The sequence below is a fragment of the Chiloscyllium plagiosum genome, unplaced genomic scaffold, assembly GCF_037043375.1.
Source record: "Chiloscyllium plagiosum isolate Xiang-an unplaced genomic scaffold, Cpla_swu_hap1 HiC_scaffold_10, whole genome shotgun sequence".
NCBI lineage: Eukaryota > Metazoa > Chordata > Chondrichthyes > Orectolobiformes > Hemiscylliidae > Chiloscyllium > Chiloscyllium plagiosum.
Window position 1 is genome coordinate 25,463,300 of NW_028270148.1, and position 14,400 is coordinate 25,477,699.

Below are 14,400 nucleotides of genomic sequence, written 5' to 3' on the forward strand. Positions count from 1 at the left end.
GAGGGACTTTCTTATGAGGAGAAGTTGAATAGCTTGGACTTGTACTCATCGGAATTTAGGAGAATGAGGGATCATATTGAAACATAGAGTTTTAGGGATTTGAACAGGGTAGATACAGAGAGGTTGTTTCTCATTATGGGAGAGGCTAGGACCTGAAGACATGATCTCATGGGATATGGGTGTGGCAATATAGGTCAGTATTTTTTGTCCATCCCTTGAGAAAATTGTTCTGAGCTGCTTTCTTGAACTGATCGTTGCTGGAGCTGCACTCATTCAGGCAAGTGGGGAGTATTCCATCACACTCCTGCTATGTGCCCCTGTAGATGGTGGAGGAGTACTGGGGAACAGTAGAACAGTTACTCTCAACTGAATTTATAGCCTCTGACCTGCTTTGGTAGCCTTTTTTTTGTATAGCAAATCTGCACGCTAACGTTTTTATTAGTTATACATTCCTCGTCTAAAAGAGCATGAAAAACTGCAGGTCTCAGAGTGCTACCTTTTCTTGAGTTCAACTTGAGCTCCCTTCCTACGTTTCACAGTTATATATCCTCCACTGTCTTTTCACCACTTGCCATTCCCGTAACCAACCACCTGCAGTACTGCTACAACACTGACATCTACCCAACAATGTGGAAAATTAGCCAGTTATGTCTTGCACAGAAAAAGCAGGTCAAATCCAACCTGTCCAATTAAATCCCCATCAGTCTACTCTCAATCATCAGCAAGGTGATGAAAAGTGTCATCGACAGTGCTATGAAGCAGCATCTGCTTAGCAACAATGTGTTCACTGATGGCCAATTTGGATTCCATCATGGTCACTCAGCTCCTGAACCCATTACAGCCTTGATTCAAACATGGATAAAACAGCTGAATTCCAGAGGGGGTATAAGAATAATGGTCCTTTACATCAAAGCCAAGTGTGGCATCAAGGAGTCCTACCAAAACAGGAATCAATGGGAATCAGGAGTCAAACATGGCACATGGGAAAATGGTTGTGACTGTTGGAAGTTAGTTACCTCAGCTCCAGGACATCTCTGCTGGAGTTCCTGCAGAGGCCCACACATCCTCAGTTGCTTCCATGACCCTCCCTCCAGCTTAAGGTCAGAAGTGGGATTGTTTACCAATGATTGCTCAATGTTTAATACCATTTGTGACTCCTCAGATACTAAAGCAGTCCATGTTCAAATGCAACAGGATCTGAACAATATCCATGGTTGGGCTAACAAGTGGCAAATAACATTTGTCCCACAGATACCAGGTAATGGCCATCTCCAATAAGAGACAATCTAATCACCACCATTTGACATTTAATGCTGTTACCATCACTGAATCACCACTATCAACATCCTGGGGGCTGACCAATGACCAGAAACTCAACTGGACTTGCCATATAAATACAGAGGCTACAAGAGCAAGCTGAGGCGAGGAATACTTCCAACTTTCCAAAGCATGTCCACATCTACTGCTCACTTGCCTGAATGAGTGCATCTCTAATAACACTCAAAAAGCTGGACTTCATCCAATACAAAACAGTGGGCTTGTTTGGCACCACATCCACAAGCATCCACTCCCTCCACCAACAACAATCAGTAACAGAAGTGTATACTACCTACAAGACGCACTGCAGAAATTCACCAAAGATCCTGAGACAGTACTTTCCAAAACCCATGACCACTTCCATCTAGAAGGACAAGGGCAGCAAAGACCTGCGAACACGTGCTAGTTCCCGCCCAAACCACTCACCGTTCTCAGATGGAAATAAAACACCATTCCTTCACTGTCTCTGGATCAAAATCCTGCAATTCACTACCTCAGGGCATTGTGGGTCTCCCTACAGCACATGGACTACAGCAGTTCAAGAAGGCAGCCCAGCACTACCTTCTCAAGGGCAACTAGAGACAGGCAATAAATACTGACCAGCCAGTGATGAATGCCCACATCTCAAGAATGAATTAAAAATAAAGCCCACTTAAAATGTTGCCTTTGGTTATATTTACACTTGTATAATGTTCTTCTTTTTCATTTTGACTTAAAGTGCATCAAAAAACCCTAGCAAATCTCGCGTCAATGGAAATTTGGGGGAAAATTCCACTGTTGAAGTCATATCTCGTGCAAAGCAAGATAGTTGTGGTTGTTGGAGGTTTATCATCTCAACTCCAGGGCATATCCGCAGGAGTTCTTCAGGGAAATGTCCCACACCTCACCATTTTCAGCTGCTTTGTCAGTGACCTCCCCTCTATTATACGATTAGAAATGGGGATGTCCGCTATGATTACCCAATGTTCAGCAACATTCACCACTTCTCAGATACCAGGTCAAAAGGCAGCAAGACCTGGACAAATTCCAGGTTTTGGTTAACGAGTGGCAAGGAACAATCACATTACATAAATGCCAGGGAATGACCATCTCCAATAAGAAAGAAGTTAACCATGCCCCTTAATACTAATTTAATTGGTACCCTCACTGAATCCTTCCCCATCCCTAGTCAATCAACATTCTGAGGGTTACCATTGATCAGAAATGAAACTGGTCTAGCCATCTAAATACAGTTGGACCAAAAACAGGTCAGAGGCTATGAACCCTGCAGTGAGTAACTCACCTCCTGAATCCCCAAAGCCTGTTCACCATCGACATGGCACAAGTCTGTAGTGCAATGGAATATTCTCCACTGTACTGAATTAGTGCAGCTCCAATAACACTCAAGAAACTTGATGTCACACAGGACAAAGCAGCCTACCTGACTGGCATTGAATCCAGCAACACTCACTTCCTCTACCACTGACACAGTAGTAGAGCGCATACTATCTACAAAATGCACTGCAGAAATTCACCAACGTTCTTTTTAACCCATATCAGAACTGAGGAAGGATCACTGGACCTGAAACAGTAACTCTGATTTCTCTGCACAGATGCTGCCAGACCTGTTGAACTTTTTCAGAAATTTCTGTTTTGGTTTCTGATTCACAGTATCCACAATACTTTTAGTTTTTCTTTTCAACCCATGACCAATTCCATCTAGGAGGACAGGTGCAGCAGATGCACGGTAGCACCACCACCTGCAGGTTCTCTCCAACCTACTCACTGTCGTCGGACTTGGGGAAATATATTACTGTCCCTTCAGTATTCTGGCCCAAAATCATCCAACTCCTTTCCTATCACCATTGAGAGTGCACCTACACTATTTGATCTGCAGTGGATCAAGAAGGGCCACTCATCACCACTTTATCAAGGGCAGCTAGGGATGGATGGCAGCCACATCCCATGAATGAATATAAAGTAGTTTGAAAAATTGCAATTTCCTTTCTTGTTACTCATTTCCATAATGCATTATTCCTAAATTTGTATGTCTAAATCTATCATATAAACATAAATATGCATATGTACTTCATAGAATAGAATCCCTACAGTGTGGAAACAGGCCATGTGGCCCAAAAAGTCCACACCAATCCCCTGAAGAACCGTTCAGTGTGTAATCCACCCAGACCCATCCCTTACCCTATTACTCCACATTTTCCCTGACTAATACACCTAACCTACACATCATGGGCAATTCACCTAACCTGCACATCTTTGGATTGTGGGAGGAAACTGGAGCACCCAGAGGAAACCCATGCAGTCACAGGGGGAATGTGCAAACTCCGCACAGACAGTTGGAATCGAACCAGAGTCCGTTGCACTGTGAGGCAGTTGTGCTAACTACTGAGCCACAGGACTACCCAAATATATGTACATATAAGTATATAATATATTAGACCAATGTTTACTATGTCAAATGATTTTTAATGATCGACATTAACCTCATCCACTGCACTTCCTTTAACCAAGAGCCTGTGCTTATTTCTTTAAAAATCTATCAAAGACCGTTTAAAAATTGATACTGAATAACCTTCATTGACTTGTTATTCCAGAGCTTAACAATTTTGTTCAGTATTTTAGATTCTGATAATTTAGCAACAATATATTTCAGGTTAACTGGCCTCTAATTTCCTGGTTTAAATGACAAATTACCGGAGCACGAGGAAGGAATAAAAATTGACTTACCACATTCTCCTGGACTTGGCAGTTCGATACGGAAATGCTGAGAGATAGATCTTCTGTGGAAAGAATGACAATGAAAAAAGTTGCATTAAGATTATTCAGCAGCAGAATTACTCTTTGTATCAAAAGGATTATTCAAACTACTGACCCTCTATTACGTAATGTTACATAAGGTTCCCCATGGTAGGCTCATTCAGAAGGTCAGGAGGAATGGGATACAAGAGAACTTAGCTGTCTGGATACAGAATTGACTGGCCAGCAGAAGACAGCGAGTGGTAGTAGAAGGAAAATATTCTGCCTGGAAGTCTGTGGTGAGTGGTGTTCCACAGGGCTCTGTCCTTGGGCCACTACTGTTTGTAATTTATATTAATGACTTGGGTGAGAGGATTGAAGGATGGGTCAGCAAGTTTGCAGACGACACAAAGGTTGGAGGTGTCGTTAACAGTGTAGAGGGCTGTTGTAGGCTGCAGCGGGACATTGACAGGACGCAGAGATGGGCTGACAGGTGGCAGATGGAGATCAACCTGGATAAATGCGAGGTGATGCATTTTGGAAGGTCAAATTTGAAAGCTGAATACAGGATTAAGGATAGGATTCTTGGCAGTGTGGAGGAACAGAGGGATCTTGGTGTGAAGGTACATAGATCCCTTAAAACGGCCACCCAAGTAGACAGGGTTGTTAAGAAAGCATATGGTGTTTTGGCTTTCATTAACAGGGGGATTGAGTTTAAGAGTCGTGAGATCTTGTTGCAGCTCTATAAAACTTTGGTTAGACCGCACTTGGAATACTGCGTCCAATTCTGGTTGCCCTATTATAGGAAAGATGCGGATGCTTTGGAGAGGGTTCAGAGGAGATTTACCAGGATGCTGCCTGGACTGGAGGGCTTATCTTATGAAGAGAGGTTGACTGAGCTCGGACTTTTTTCATTGGAGAAGAGGAGGAGGAGAGGGGACCTAATTGAGGTATACAAGATACTGAGAGGCATAGATAGAGTCGATAGCCAGCAACTATTTCCCAGGGCAGAAATGACTAACACGAGGGATCATAGTTTTAAGCTGGTTGGAGGAAAGTATAGAGGGGATGTCAGAGGCGGGTTCTTTACACAGAGAGTTGTGGGAGCATAGAATGCGTTGCCAGCAGCAGTTGTGGAAGCAAGGTCATTGGGGACATTTAAGAGACTACTGGACGTGCATATGGTCACAGACATTTGAGTGTGCATACATGCGAATCAGTGGTCGGCACATCATGGGTTGAAGGGCCTATTCTGTGCTGTACTGTTCTATGTTCTATGTTCTCTCTATAAATTGTACAGGACACAAACAGACCATTTGGCCCAACCATTCTAAGGTTGTTGTAGGTCTCTCACAAGCATTCATCCACCTGATTTTGTCTTGCATTGCATTCTCTTGCTTTCTTGTATGTTTACCGAGCTTACTTGAATATATATGCTCTTGACTCTCTATATCACAACATAACTTCTTCCAGTGATGCAATTGTAACTGAATAAGCACAAATTATTCTTCATGTAAGATGGCTGACCCAACATGGCCACTACTAGATAGCAGTTGTTCAAATTGTTATTCCAATCTAATAATGTATTACGATATGGAAAGCAGAAGACAGATCTTTTTCTTATACTTCAGTATAGATAATTTCTCAGGGTCTATTAGGCTGTTTCACAGCATTTACACTTGTACAAAGAAATAACTGTGAATAAGTTACCTGAAAGACTGATTTACAATTTGTACAAAACTACACATGGTATAAGTTCAATGCAGTAAAGATTAAGGGAGGATAGAACCTATGTACATATGAATTTAGAGGAGAAGGCCATTCAAGTCACTCTGCTGCCATCTGCTCTAATTGTGGCCTCTATTTCCTTGTTTATCCTCTTTACCCTTTGTTCCTAGTCAGTCAGTCTAATTAAGTTTACAATCCATAAACTGGCTAATAGGGTGGGGAGAGATGTGTAGTTTACAAGTTTGTCAGGAGAGCTAGAAAGGAACAAAAAGATAGTTGAAATGAAAGTGGGTCATTTGACCCAGAAGTGGCTCCATAATTATATCAGTGACAGAATTTCCTTTTAATTCCAATTTCTTGACCTTTACCATATTGCTTAATATTTTTATTTCCCAAGTAAACAAGTCTCTCTTGCTCTTATATATGGATTCTAATCTATTGTACATGTTGTCTACTAAGAATTAATTTTCCAGTACTGGTACTGGACATCAAATCCAGTGAATACACCCCTTCTGATCTAATATAAGGTTATTAAAAAAAATTAAAAATATCTGAAAGGCAGGTCATAAAGAAAGCAGCTAAAGGTTAGGCCTAGTACACCAGCTTGAAGAATACTTGCAGTGATGCCCTAGATTTAAGATGAATGATTTCCAACAACCACAACTATCTTCTCTAGAGCGAGGCAAGACTGCAACCTGTGGAGAGTATTCCCTTTGAATCCATCAACTTTGTATTGTGAGGATGTCTTGATGCCACACTTGGTCGAGTGCTGCATTGATGTCAAGAGCAGCCACTCTCACCTCCTCTCTGGATTCAGCAATTTTATCCGTGTTTGAACTAAAGCTTTAATGAGGGTAGAACTCAAACTGAACATCCCTTACAAATAGCACCACTGTCGACTAATTTCATTACTTTACTCAAAATTGAGTTGTAGCAAGTGTATGGATTTTTGGAAAGCTTTTGATTAAGTCCTACATAAGAGGTTAGTGTGTTAGATCAAAATACATTGGAACTTATGGTAATATACTGGCACTGAAAATTCGTAAGCAGACAGGAAACAGACAATAGGAATACACAGGTCTTCTACAGATTGGAAAGTGGTAAGGTATTGCAAGGATCAATGCTTGGGCCCAGGTGTCACCAATCACTCACTAATGAGTATGCTTGTCTATCCAGGAAATTCTATGCCACTGGCCATGGGTTCTGTATCCCTTTGCATGGTTGATGAGCCCAATCCTAGAGCCACATCTCCACCACACATTTGGCAGTTGTTTCCAGGAGGTGGAACTGGTCGTTGGTCTCGGGATCACTGACACTCTTTTCTTTGGTTCCTTTTCCACAGTTCCTCTTGGATTTTCTCAAAGAATTGTGTCCCTTCATACAGAAGTTCCTACAATCAGTTTCTTCTGAAGAGAGTCTCCCATGCATTGAAATTTATGCTACAGTTATTAAGGGAGGCCTTCAGGAATCTTTGAAATGCCTCCTTTGTCCTTCTCACATATGAGTGCCTTCCTTGAGCGAGACGAAGATGATCTGTTTCAGCAGTCAGAACCTAGGCATCCTAAGCATGTGGCTGGTCCATCAGAGTTGGTTTTGAATGATTGTGGCCACGATGCTAGTGCTATTGGCTCCTGGAAGGGCACTGATGCTCGAATGTCTGCCCTCCTAGCTGATGCAGACAATGTTGCTCAGACAGTGTTGATGGTCCTTTTCAAGTACCACCTACAAGTTGCACTGCAGAAATTCACAAAAACTTCTTAGACAGAACCATCCAAACCCACACCACTTCCATGTAGAAGGACAAGGGTAGCACATACATGGGAACACCACCACCTTCAAGTTCCCCTCCAAGCCAGTCTTCATCCTGACTTGGAAATATATTGCCATTCTTTCACTGTCGCTAGGTCAAATTCCTGAAATTCCCTCCCTAATGGCACTGTGGCTCAATCCACAGCAGGTGGACTGCAACAGTTCAAGAAGGCAGCTCACCACCATCTTCTCAAGGGCAACCAGAACATAGAACATTCCAGCGCAGTACAGTTTCTTTGGCCTTCGATGTTACGCTAACCTGTGAAACCAATCTGAAAGCCCATCTAACCTACACTATTCCATTATTATCCATATGTTTATCCAATGACCATTTAAATACCCTTAAAGCTGTCGAATCTACTACTAGATTAGATTAGATTAGATTACAGTGTGGAAACAGGCCCTTCGGCCCAACAAGTCCACACCGACCCGCCGAAGCGCAACCCACCCATACCCCTACATTTAGCCATTACCTAACACTACGGGCAATTTAACATGGTCAATTCACCTGACCTGCACATCTTTGGATTGTGGGAGGAAACCGGAGCACCCGGAGGAAACCCACGCAGACACGGGGAGAATGTGCAAACTCCACACAGTCAGTCACCTGAGGCGGGAATTGAACCCGGGTCTCAGGCGCTGTGAGGCAGCAGTGCTAACCACTGCGCCACTGTGCCGCCCTACTGTTGCAGGCTGGGCATTCCATGTCCTTACTGCTCTCTGTGTAAAGAACCTATCTCTGACATCTATCCGTATCTATCACCCCTCAATTTAAAGCTATGCCCCCTTGTGCTAGCCATCACCATCTGAGGAAAAAAGGCCATCACTGTCCACCCTATTCAATCCTCTGATCACCTTGTATGTCTCTATTAAATCACCTCTTAATCTTCTTCTCTCTAATGAAAACATGCATTGAAAACAGCCTCAAGTCCCTCAGCCATTCCTCATAAGAGCTTCCCTCTATACCAGGCAACATTCTGGTAAATCTCCCCTGCACCCTTCCCAATGATTCCACATCCTTCTTAGAATGTGACAAGCAGTACTGTGCATAATACTCCAACTAGGTCAATAAATGCTGGTCCAGCCAACGACACGCATATCCCACAAAATGAATAAAGTTTTTAAAAATCTATACGTAGTCCAAGTTTTGGAACCATATAGAAGAGTTGGAGGGATGACTGCTTTATACATAAGGATCCTCTTATCAACTTGGATGTACAGGGCTACAGGTATTCACAGTACATATCAACAATTTGAATGAGGGAACTAAATACTATATTTCCAAGTTTGCTGACAACACAAAATTAGGTGGGATTATGAAAGGTGAGGAGGATTGAAGAGCCTTCAAGGTGATTCAGACAAGTTGAATAAATAGATAAGCGCATGGCAGGTGTAGTGTAACATGGATAAATGTGAAGTTGTCCACTTCGATAGCAAAAACAGAATGGCAAAGTTGAATGGTGACTGAAATATGTCCTAATAGACCAGTCACTGAAATTAAGCGTATGGATGCAGTCATCAATTAGGAAAGCAAATGGTATGTTGGCCTTCACTACATAAAGGTTGGCAGACAGCAGCAAGTAAGACCTACTGCAGCTTTACAGCGCCTTGATGAGACCACATTAGATTAGATTAGATTACTTAGTGTGGAAACAGGCCCTTTGGCCAACAAGTCCACACCGACCCGCCGAAGCGCAACCCACCCAGACCCATTACCCTACATTTACCCCTTCACCTAACACTACGGGCAATTTAGCATGGCCAATTCACCGAACCTGCACATCTTTGGACTGTGGGAGGAAACCGGAGCACGCGGAGGAAACCCACGCAGACACGGGGAGAATGTGCAAACTCCACACAGAGAGTCGCCTGAGGCGGGAATTGAACCTGGGTCTATGGCGCTGTGAGGCAGCAGTGCTAACTACTGTGCCACCATGCCGCCCACATCTGGAGCACTATATGCGGTTTTGGTCTCGTTGTCTAAGAAAACATATACTTGCCATAGCAGGAATGCATCAAGATTACACCAGACCTATTCCTGGGATGGCAGGTTTATTATTGGAGGATATTGGGTTGACTGGACCTATACCTACTTGAGTTTAGAAGAATGAGAGGGGATCTCATTGAAACATAAAAAATTCTGATGGGGCTGGACAAGCTAGAGGCAGGAATGATCCAAAACAAGGATTATTCAGTTTGAGACAAGGAGTAATTTCATCATTTACACGGTGGCTAACTTGTGGAATTCTACCACAGTAGAAGCTGTAATTGAATGAGTTTAAGAAAGAAGCAGATAGATTTGTAGAGCTTCAAGATGTCAAGAGGTTTAGGGATAATGCAGGAGTATGGGGTTAAGATAAAACATCAGCCATGATCATGCTGAATGGTACAGCAGGCCCAATGGGCTGACTGGCCGACTGCTGCTCCTATTTTCTATGCCTTCAGACTGATAGGGAGATTATTGACTGGGTTGGGATTTCCAGTTTTTTGTGCACAGGATGTATCTGGGCAATTTTCCACATTGTCAGTTTGATACAGTGTTCTACCACTGTACTAGAACAACTTACTTATGGGCACAACTATTTGCAAAGCCCAAGCCTACAAAATGACTGCCAGAGTATTATCAAGAATCATAAGTTTTGCTTTATCCAGTGACTTCAGCCATTTGTTCAGACCAAATGGGCTGAAACCAACTTTTTTGAAGATTGCCACTTCTGGTACTGAGGACCTCAGGAGGAGGCCGAGATTGGTCACCCGCATGTCACTGCTGGATGATGATGAATGCAAATGCTAGAACCCTGTCTTTTGTACTGATGCAATGGGTTTCCATTAAAGTCGGAGAATTTATGGAGCCTCCACCTCCTGTTAGTTGTTTAGCTATCTGCCACCATTCATGACTGCATGTAGCAGGACTACAGAACTTAGATCAATTAGTTGCAGTTATCACTTAGCCTATCATCAACTATTACATTTCAAAGTGAGGAACAATATTTAAATTGCTAATTAAAATCGGAGGTGTGAAATGCAGTTAAAAAAGACCAGCGACTACCTGGTTAAAACATTCCAGCTATGTGACAGAAGTGGATTCACTGTGGCCATATTGGTCTGTGGAAGGTGTTTTTAGGGTGATGGCATTTTGTTTGTAGAAGTGTGTTAGTTAATTTGTAAACTATTTTTGCTGTGAACATTCCTGTTGTCTTATGCCAAATTAAATACACTAGTGTTTAAGAAATTAAAGCTTTCCTTGTGCACTGTAGCTTTAAGTTTAATGGAGATTTCATAATTATTGAAGATATTGATGATTTTTTTCTAACTTTGCTGTTGTACATGTTCAAATCTCCCACATCAGCACAAATACAAATACAGTATTTGTCCCTGCTTGACTGCACTAAATAAATCAGTGAGAAAGAAAAATCTCAGGAAACCAATAAAACACCCAAAATATCAAAAGTTAGCCTATGAGTTAAGACCTCTCAAAAACCTTGTGCTAAGGACAGTAGTGTCAGAATGCCAAGTCTTTATAGTCAATGGTAATGTACACGTTACGGCTATCTGGAAGATTTGGCGTTTTCATTCTTTGCTAAATCTAGATACATATAAAAAAATCAAAACCTTGAATCTCATTGATTACTGAAACATATTTAGTTCAAAATTGCCTGAAAATGTCCTTTTTATCTATTTTCTCTGCCTTTAAATTTCCAATCATATTCTTATCACTCAACTATCTGTCTCAAATTCCATGTTCTTCAACTTTAAACAACAAATTCTTGAATAGAACTGTATCACAATCCATCTGAAAATTTAAACGTGATATCAATTGATCTTCCTCTGTTTACCATCTCAGTGATCAAAGTACTTTGCTAGGTTAGACAGTCAAAACAGTTTTATAAATCTATGTTGACTCTCTAATTATATGCTTCCACAACACTGCTTTTTTACAATGGATTCAAGCAACTTCTCCACTGCTGACATTAAGTTTATTGGTCTGTAATTATTTAGTTTGTCCTTTACTTCAGTTCTGGAAAACATCCACATTTGAAAAAAATGATCACTGAAGTTGATTGGAGGTTAGACTGTATTCCGATTTTCTATTGAACTTTACTGCACTATGCAAATAAAAGTCAAATTTTGCTGCTCTTGCTTATTTCCTGGTAGATGGTTCTTTCGTGGTTTTGACAGTTCTGGAAGGAAGATATTAAATGTTTTTTTTTTGGGTGGGGGAAATAGGGCGTGTTAACGTAAAAGCAGGAAAACAAAAATAAAAATGGGTGTGAGATAGAAAATGAAGTTTTCTTTTAAAAAAAATTAACTGAATCAAGATTAAAAGCAGTTTTTTTAGAATCAATCCTTCGTAAAATATATGTTATTCTAGCATTTTTGTAAATTTTAAAAGTAGTTTGCTAAAATTATGAACACATGCACCCCCCCACCCTTCCAGTTTAACAAGTCGCAAATTATATTTTAATAGACTCTTAAAAGAAATCAAAGGCCAGCCTCTTATTTTCAACTAATTTTAGGAAGGAGTAAGCATTGGTATTATCACGTTATGACAAGTTAATAACAACCTTTCTAAAACAGCTTTTAGGTGCAATGAATTGATCTTGATAAGTGTGTGGGATATTACACTAATCGCAAAGTATCAAGTTCCCAGTGAGTCTTTGCGAACCACAGTGACATTGCACACCAATACTACTTTTTAAATAAATTTCATGGATGATTCTATTATGTTCTTTCATAATAGACAGAGTGAGCATTGCTTGGAGACTGCTTCTCTTCTATGATTTCTTATAAAGTGAATTACTGATAAAATCTAAAGCAAAGAACTGCATATGCTGGAGATCTAAAAAAAGACAAAAACAGAAATTGTTGGAGAAACTCAGCAGGTCCAGCAGCATCACTTGAGAGAAAACAAAGTTAATAAGTCCAGTGACTTCTTCAGAACATTAGCTCTATTTTCTCTCCAGGTGTTGACAGAGCTGCTGAGTTTCTCCTGAAATTTCTGCATTTGTTTGTTACTGACAAAATTTGTTTACCATGCAGATACACAGTAAAACCTAGGTATGCCTGTTAATGGAAAGAAATAAAATTACTCTTTGCATAGAGATTACAAGAAAAAAAGATCATTTTGAAAGGTAAAATGTATCCATGTAGTCAAAGCAGCATAGGAGTTAGGTTGTAGAGCGGTAATGTTAGTGGACCACTAATCCAGGTGATTAGACTAATGATCTAGTGGCATTGCATTCAAATAAAAAACTATCAATCATCAATAATAGAGTCACTCAACCTACCAAAATCTTGGTAAACTTAATTGGTATTTTCGGTATTTTATGAGGTGTGGATTATACGCGAGTCCAAACACATAACATTGTAGTTGTTTCATAATTGCTAGAGATGGCCTTACAATTCACAAGTGGTGGTTTAAGGGTAATAAATGGAACACCATGTCCCAAGAGTAAATGAAAAACATACATACAATTCTTAACTTCAAGGATATGAATCTACATTCATCCTGACAGTTACAGCAATTAAAACAGTCAGATTCATACTTTGTTTAGCCTGAAGGCTGATGAATGAAATTCCACAAACAACAGCACTGATAAGCCTGAACTGAAAGGTCAAAGGACAGAAATAATATTTGTCATAACAACTTTCCAGAAGTCCAGATTTATTGGTAGTAATGAAATGAAACTGTCATCATTAGCCATCTGTATTCCACTGACACCTAAAGCAACTTGTAGAGTCTCCATATGCACAAAAAATATATAAATTGCTGTCAGTGATTCTACACTTTTAGAGGATGATGATGAGTAAAATCAGTGGAAAATCTATGAATTGATGGGAACTTGCACATTATTAGCCTTACAGTAAAAATCCTTTAAAATGGTCACTTTGTTGACTTAGGCCTTTAAACAGTAAGCTAACTTAATAAGTATCACCAAAAAAAAATCACTTGCCCTGAAAAACTAACTTACATTTCTCGAAAGTCAATTTTCTTCAAATTCCACATATGTTTTAAAACATTCTTTGAAATTTATGATATTTTAGTTCCTATCTTAATTGATTTGACAATCAAACATTTAAATTACAAATGAGGAGATTCAGCAGCTTTAACTTCCTGACATGCTTCCTGAATAAATACATCAATGTGATTTGCTGTTTAGCCTGCTTGCTGATGGTATGGCTGCTGTTGCTGGAGGTCCCCTTTACTTGGCACTAGATTAGACTGATATTAGGCAAGAAAACCAGAGAGGAAAAGTGTGGTGCTGGAAAAACACAGCAGACCAGGCAGCATCCGAGGAGCAGGAGAATCGACGTTTCGGGCATAAGTATCTGCAGTCCTCACCTTCTCCAAGAAAACCAGAGAGATTACCAAGTTTTTGTGGAAATGTTCCTTTGAGGCTAGTGGCAAACATCTTTACCACAACCTGCATAATTTAGTCCAGGAATAACCAAATCCTTCTGAAAGGTAAAAAGCAGAAGGTCACCTTTGTTCAAGATTTGGAGGTGCCGGTGTTGGACTGGCGTGTACAAAGTTAAAAATCATACAACGCCAGGTTATAGTCCAACAGGTTTATTTGGAATTACTAGCTTTTGGAGCGCTATTATAAATTCTGTGTCTTATGATCTAATATTCCACAACCACTATTTTTAACCAAATAGTCCCACTCTCTTTTTTCCCTAATAGCCTTACAACATTTTCTTACTTAAGCAGTTACAATATCCTTTTGAAAATAATGATTGAATCCAATTTCAGCAACCCTTCAAGTAAGCCACTCTTGACTGTGATAATTTGCTAAGTAAAAATATTTCTCT

General features: G+C 40.5%; 1 protein-coding gene across 8 annotated transcripts in view; it reads right to left on the reverse strand.

Annotated features, from left to right (window-relative positions):
* Window positions 1–14,400, reverse strand: part of LOC122552683 (serine/threonine-protein kinase D3) — a 436,133-nt gene that overhangs the window by 36,302 nt on the left and 385,431 nt on the right. For all 8 annotated transcript variants that reach the window (XM_087991221.1, XM_087991223.1, XM_043695537.2 and 5 more), the window contains one exon: window positions 4,042–4,094. In XM_087991221.1, coding sequence (XP_087847347.1) covers window positions 4,042–4,094 — 53 coding nt within the window. The remainder of the gene's footprint in view (window positions 1–4,041; window positions 4,095–14,400) is intronic.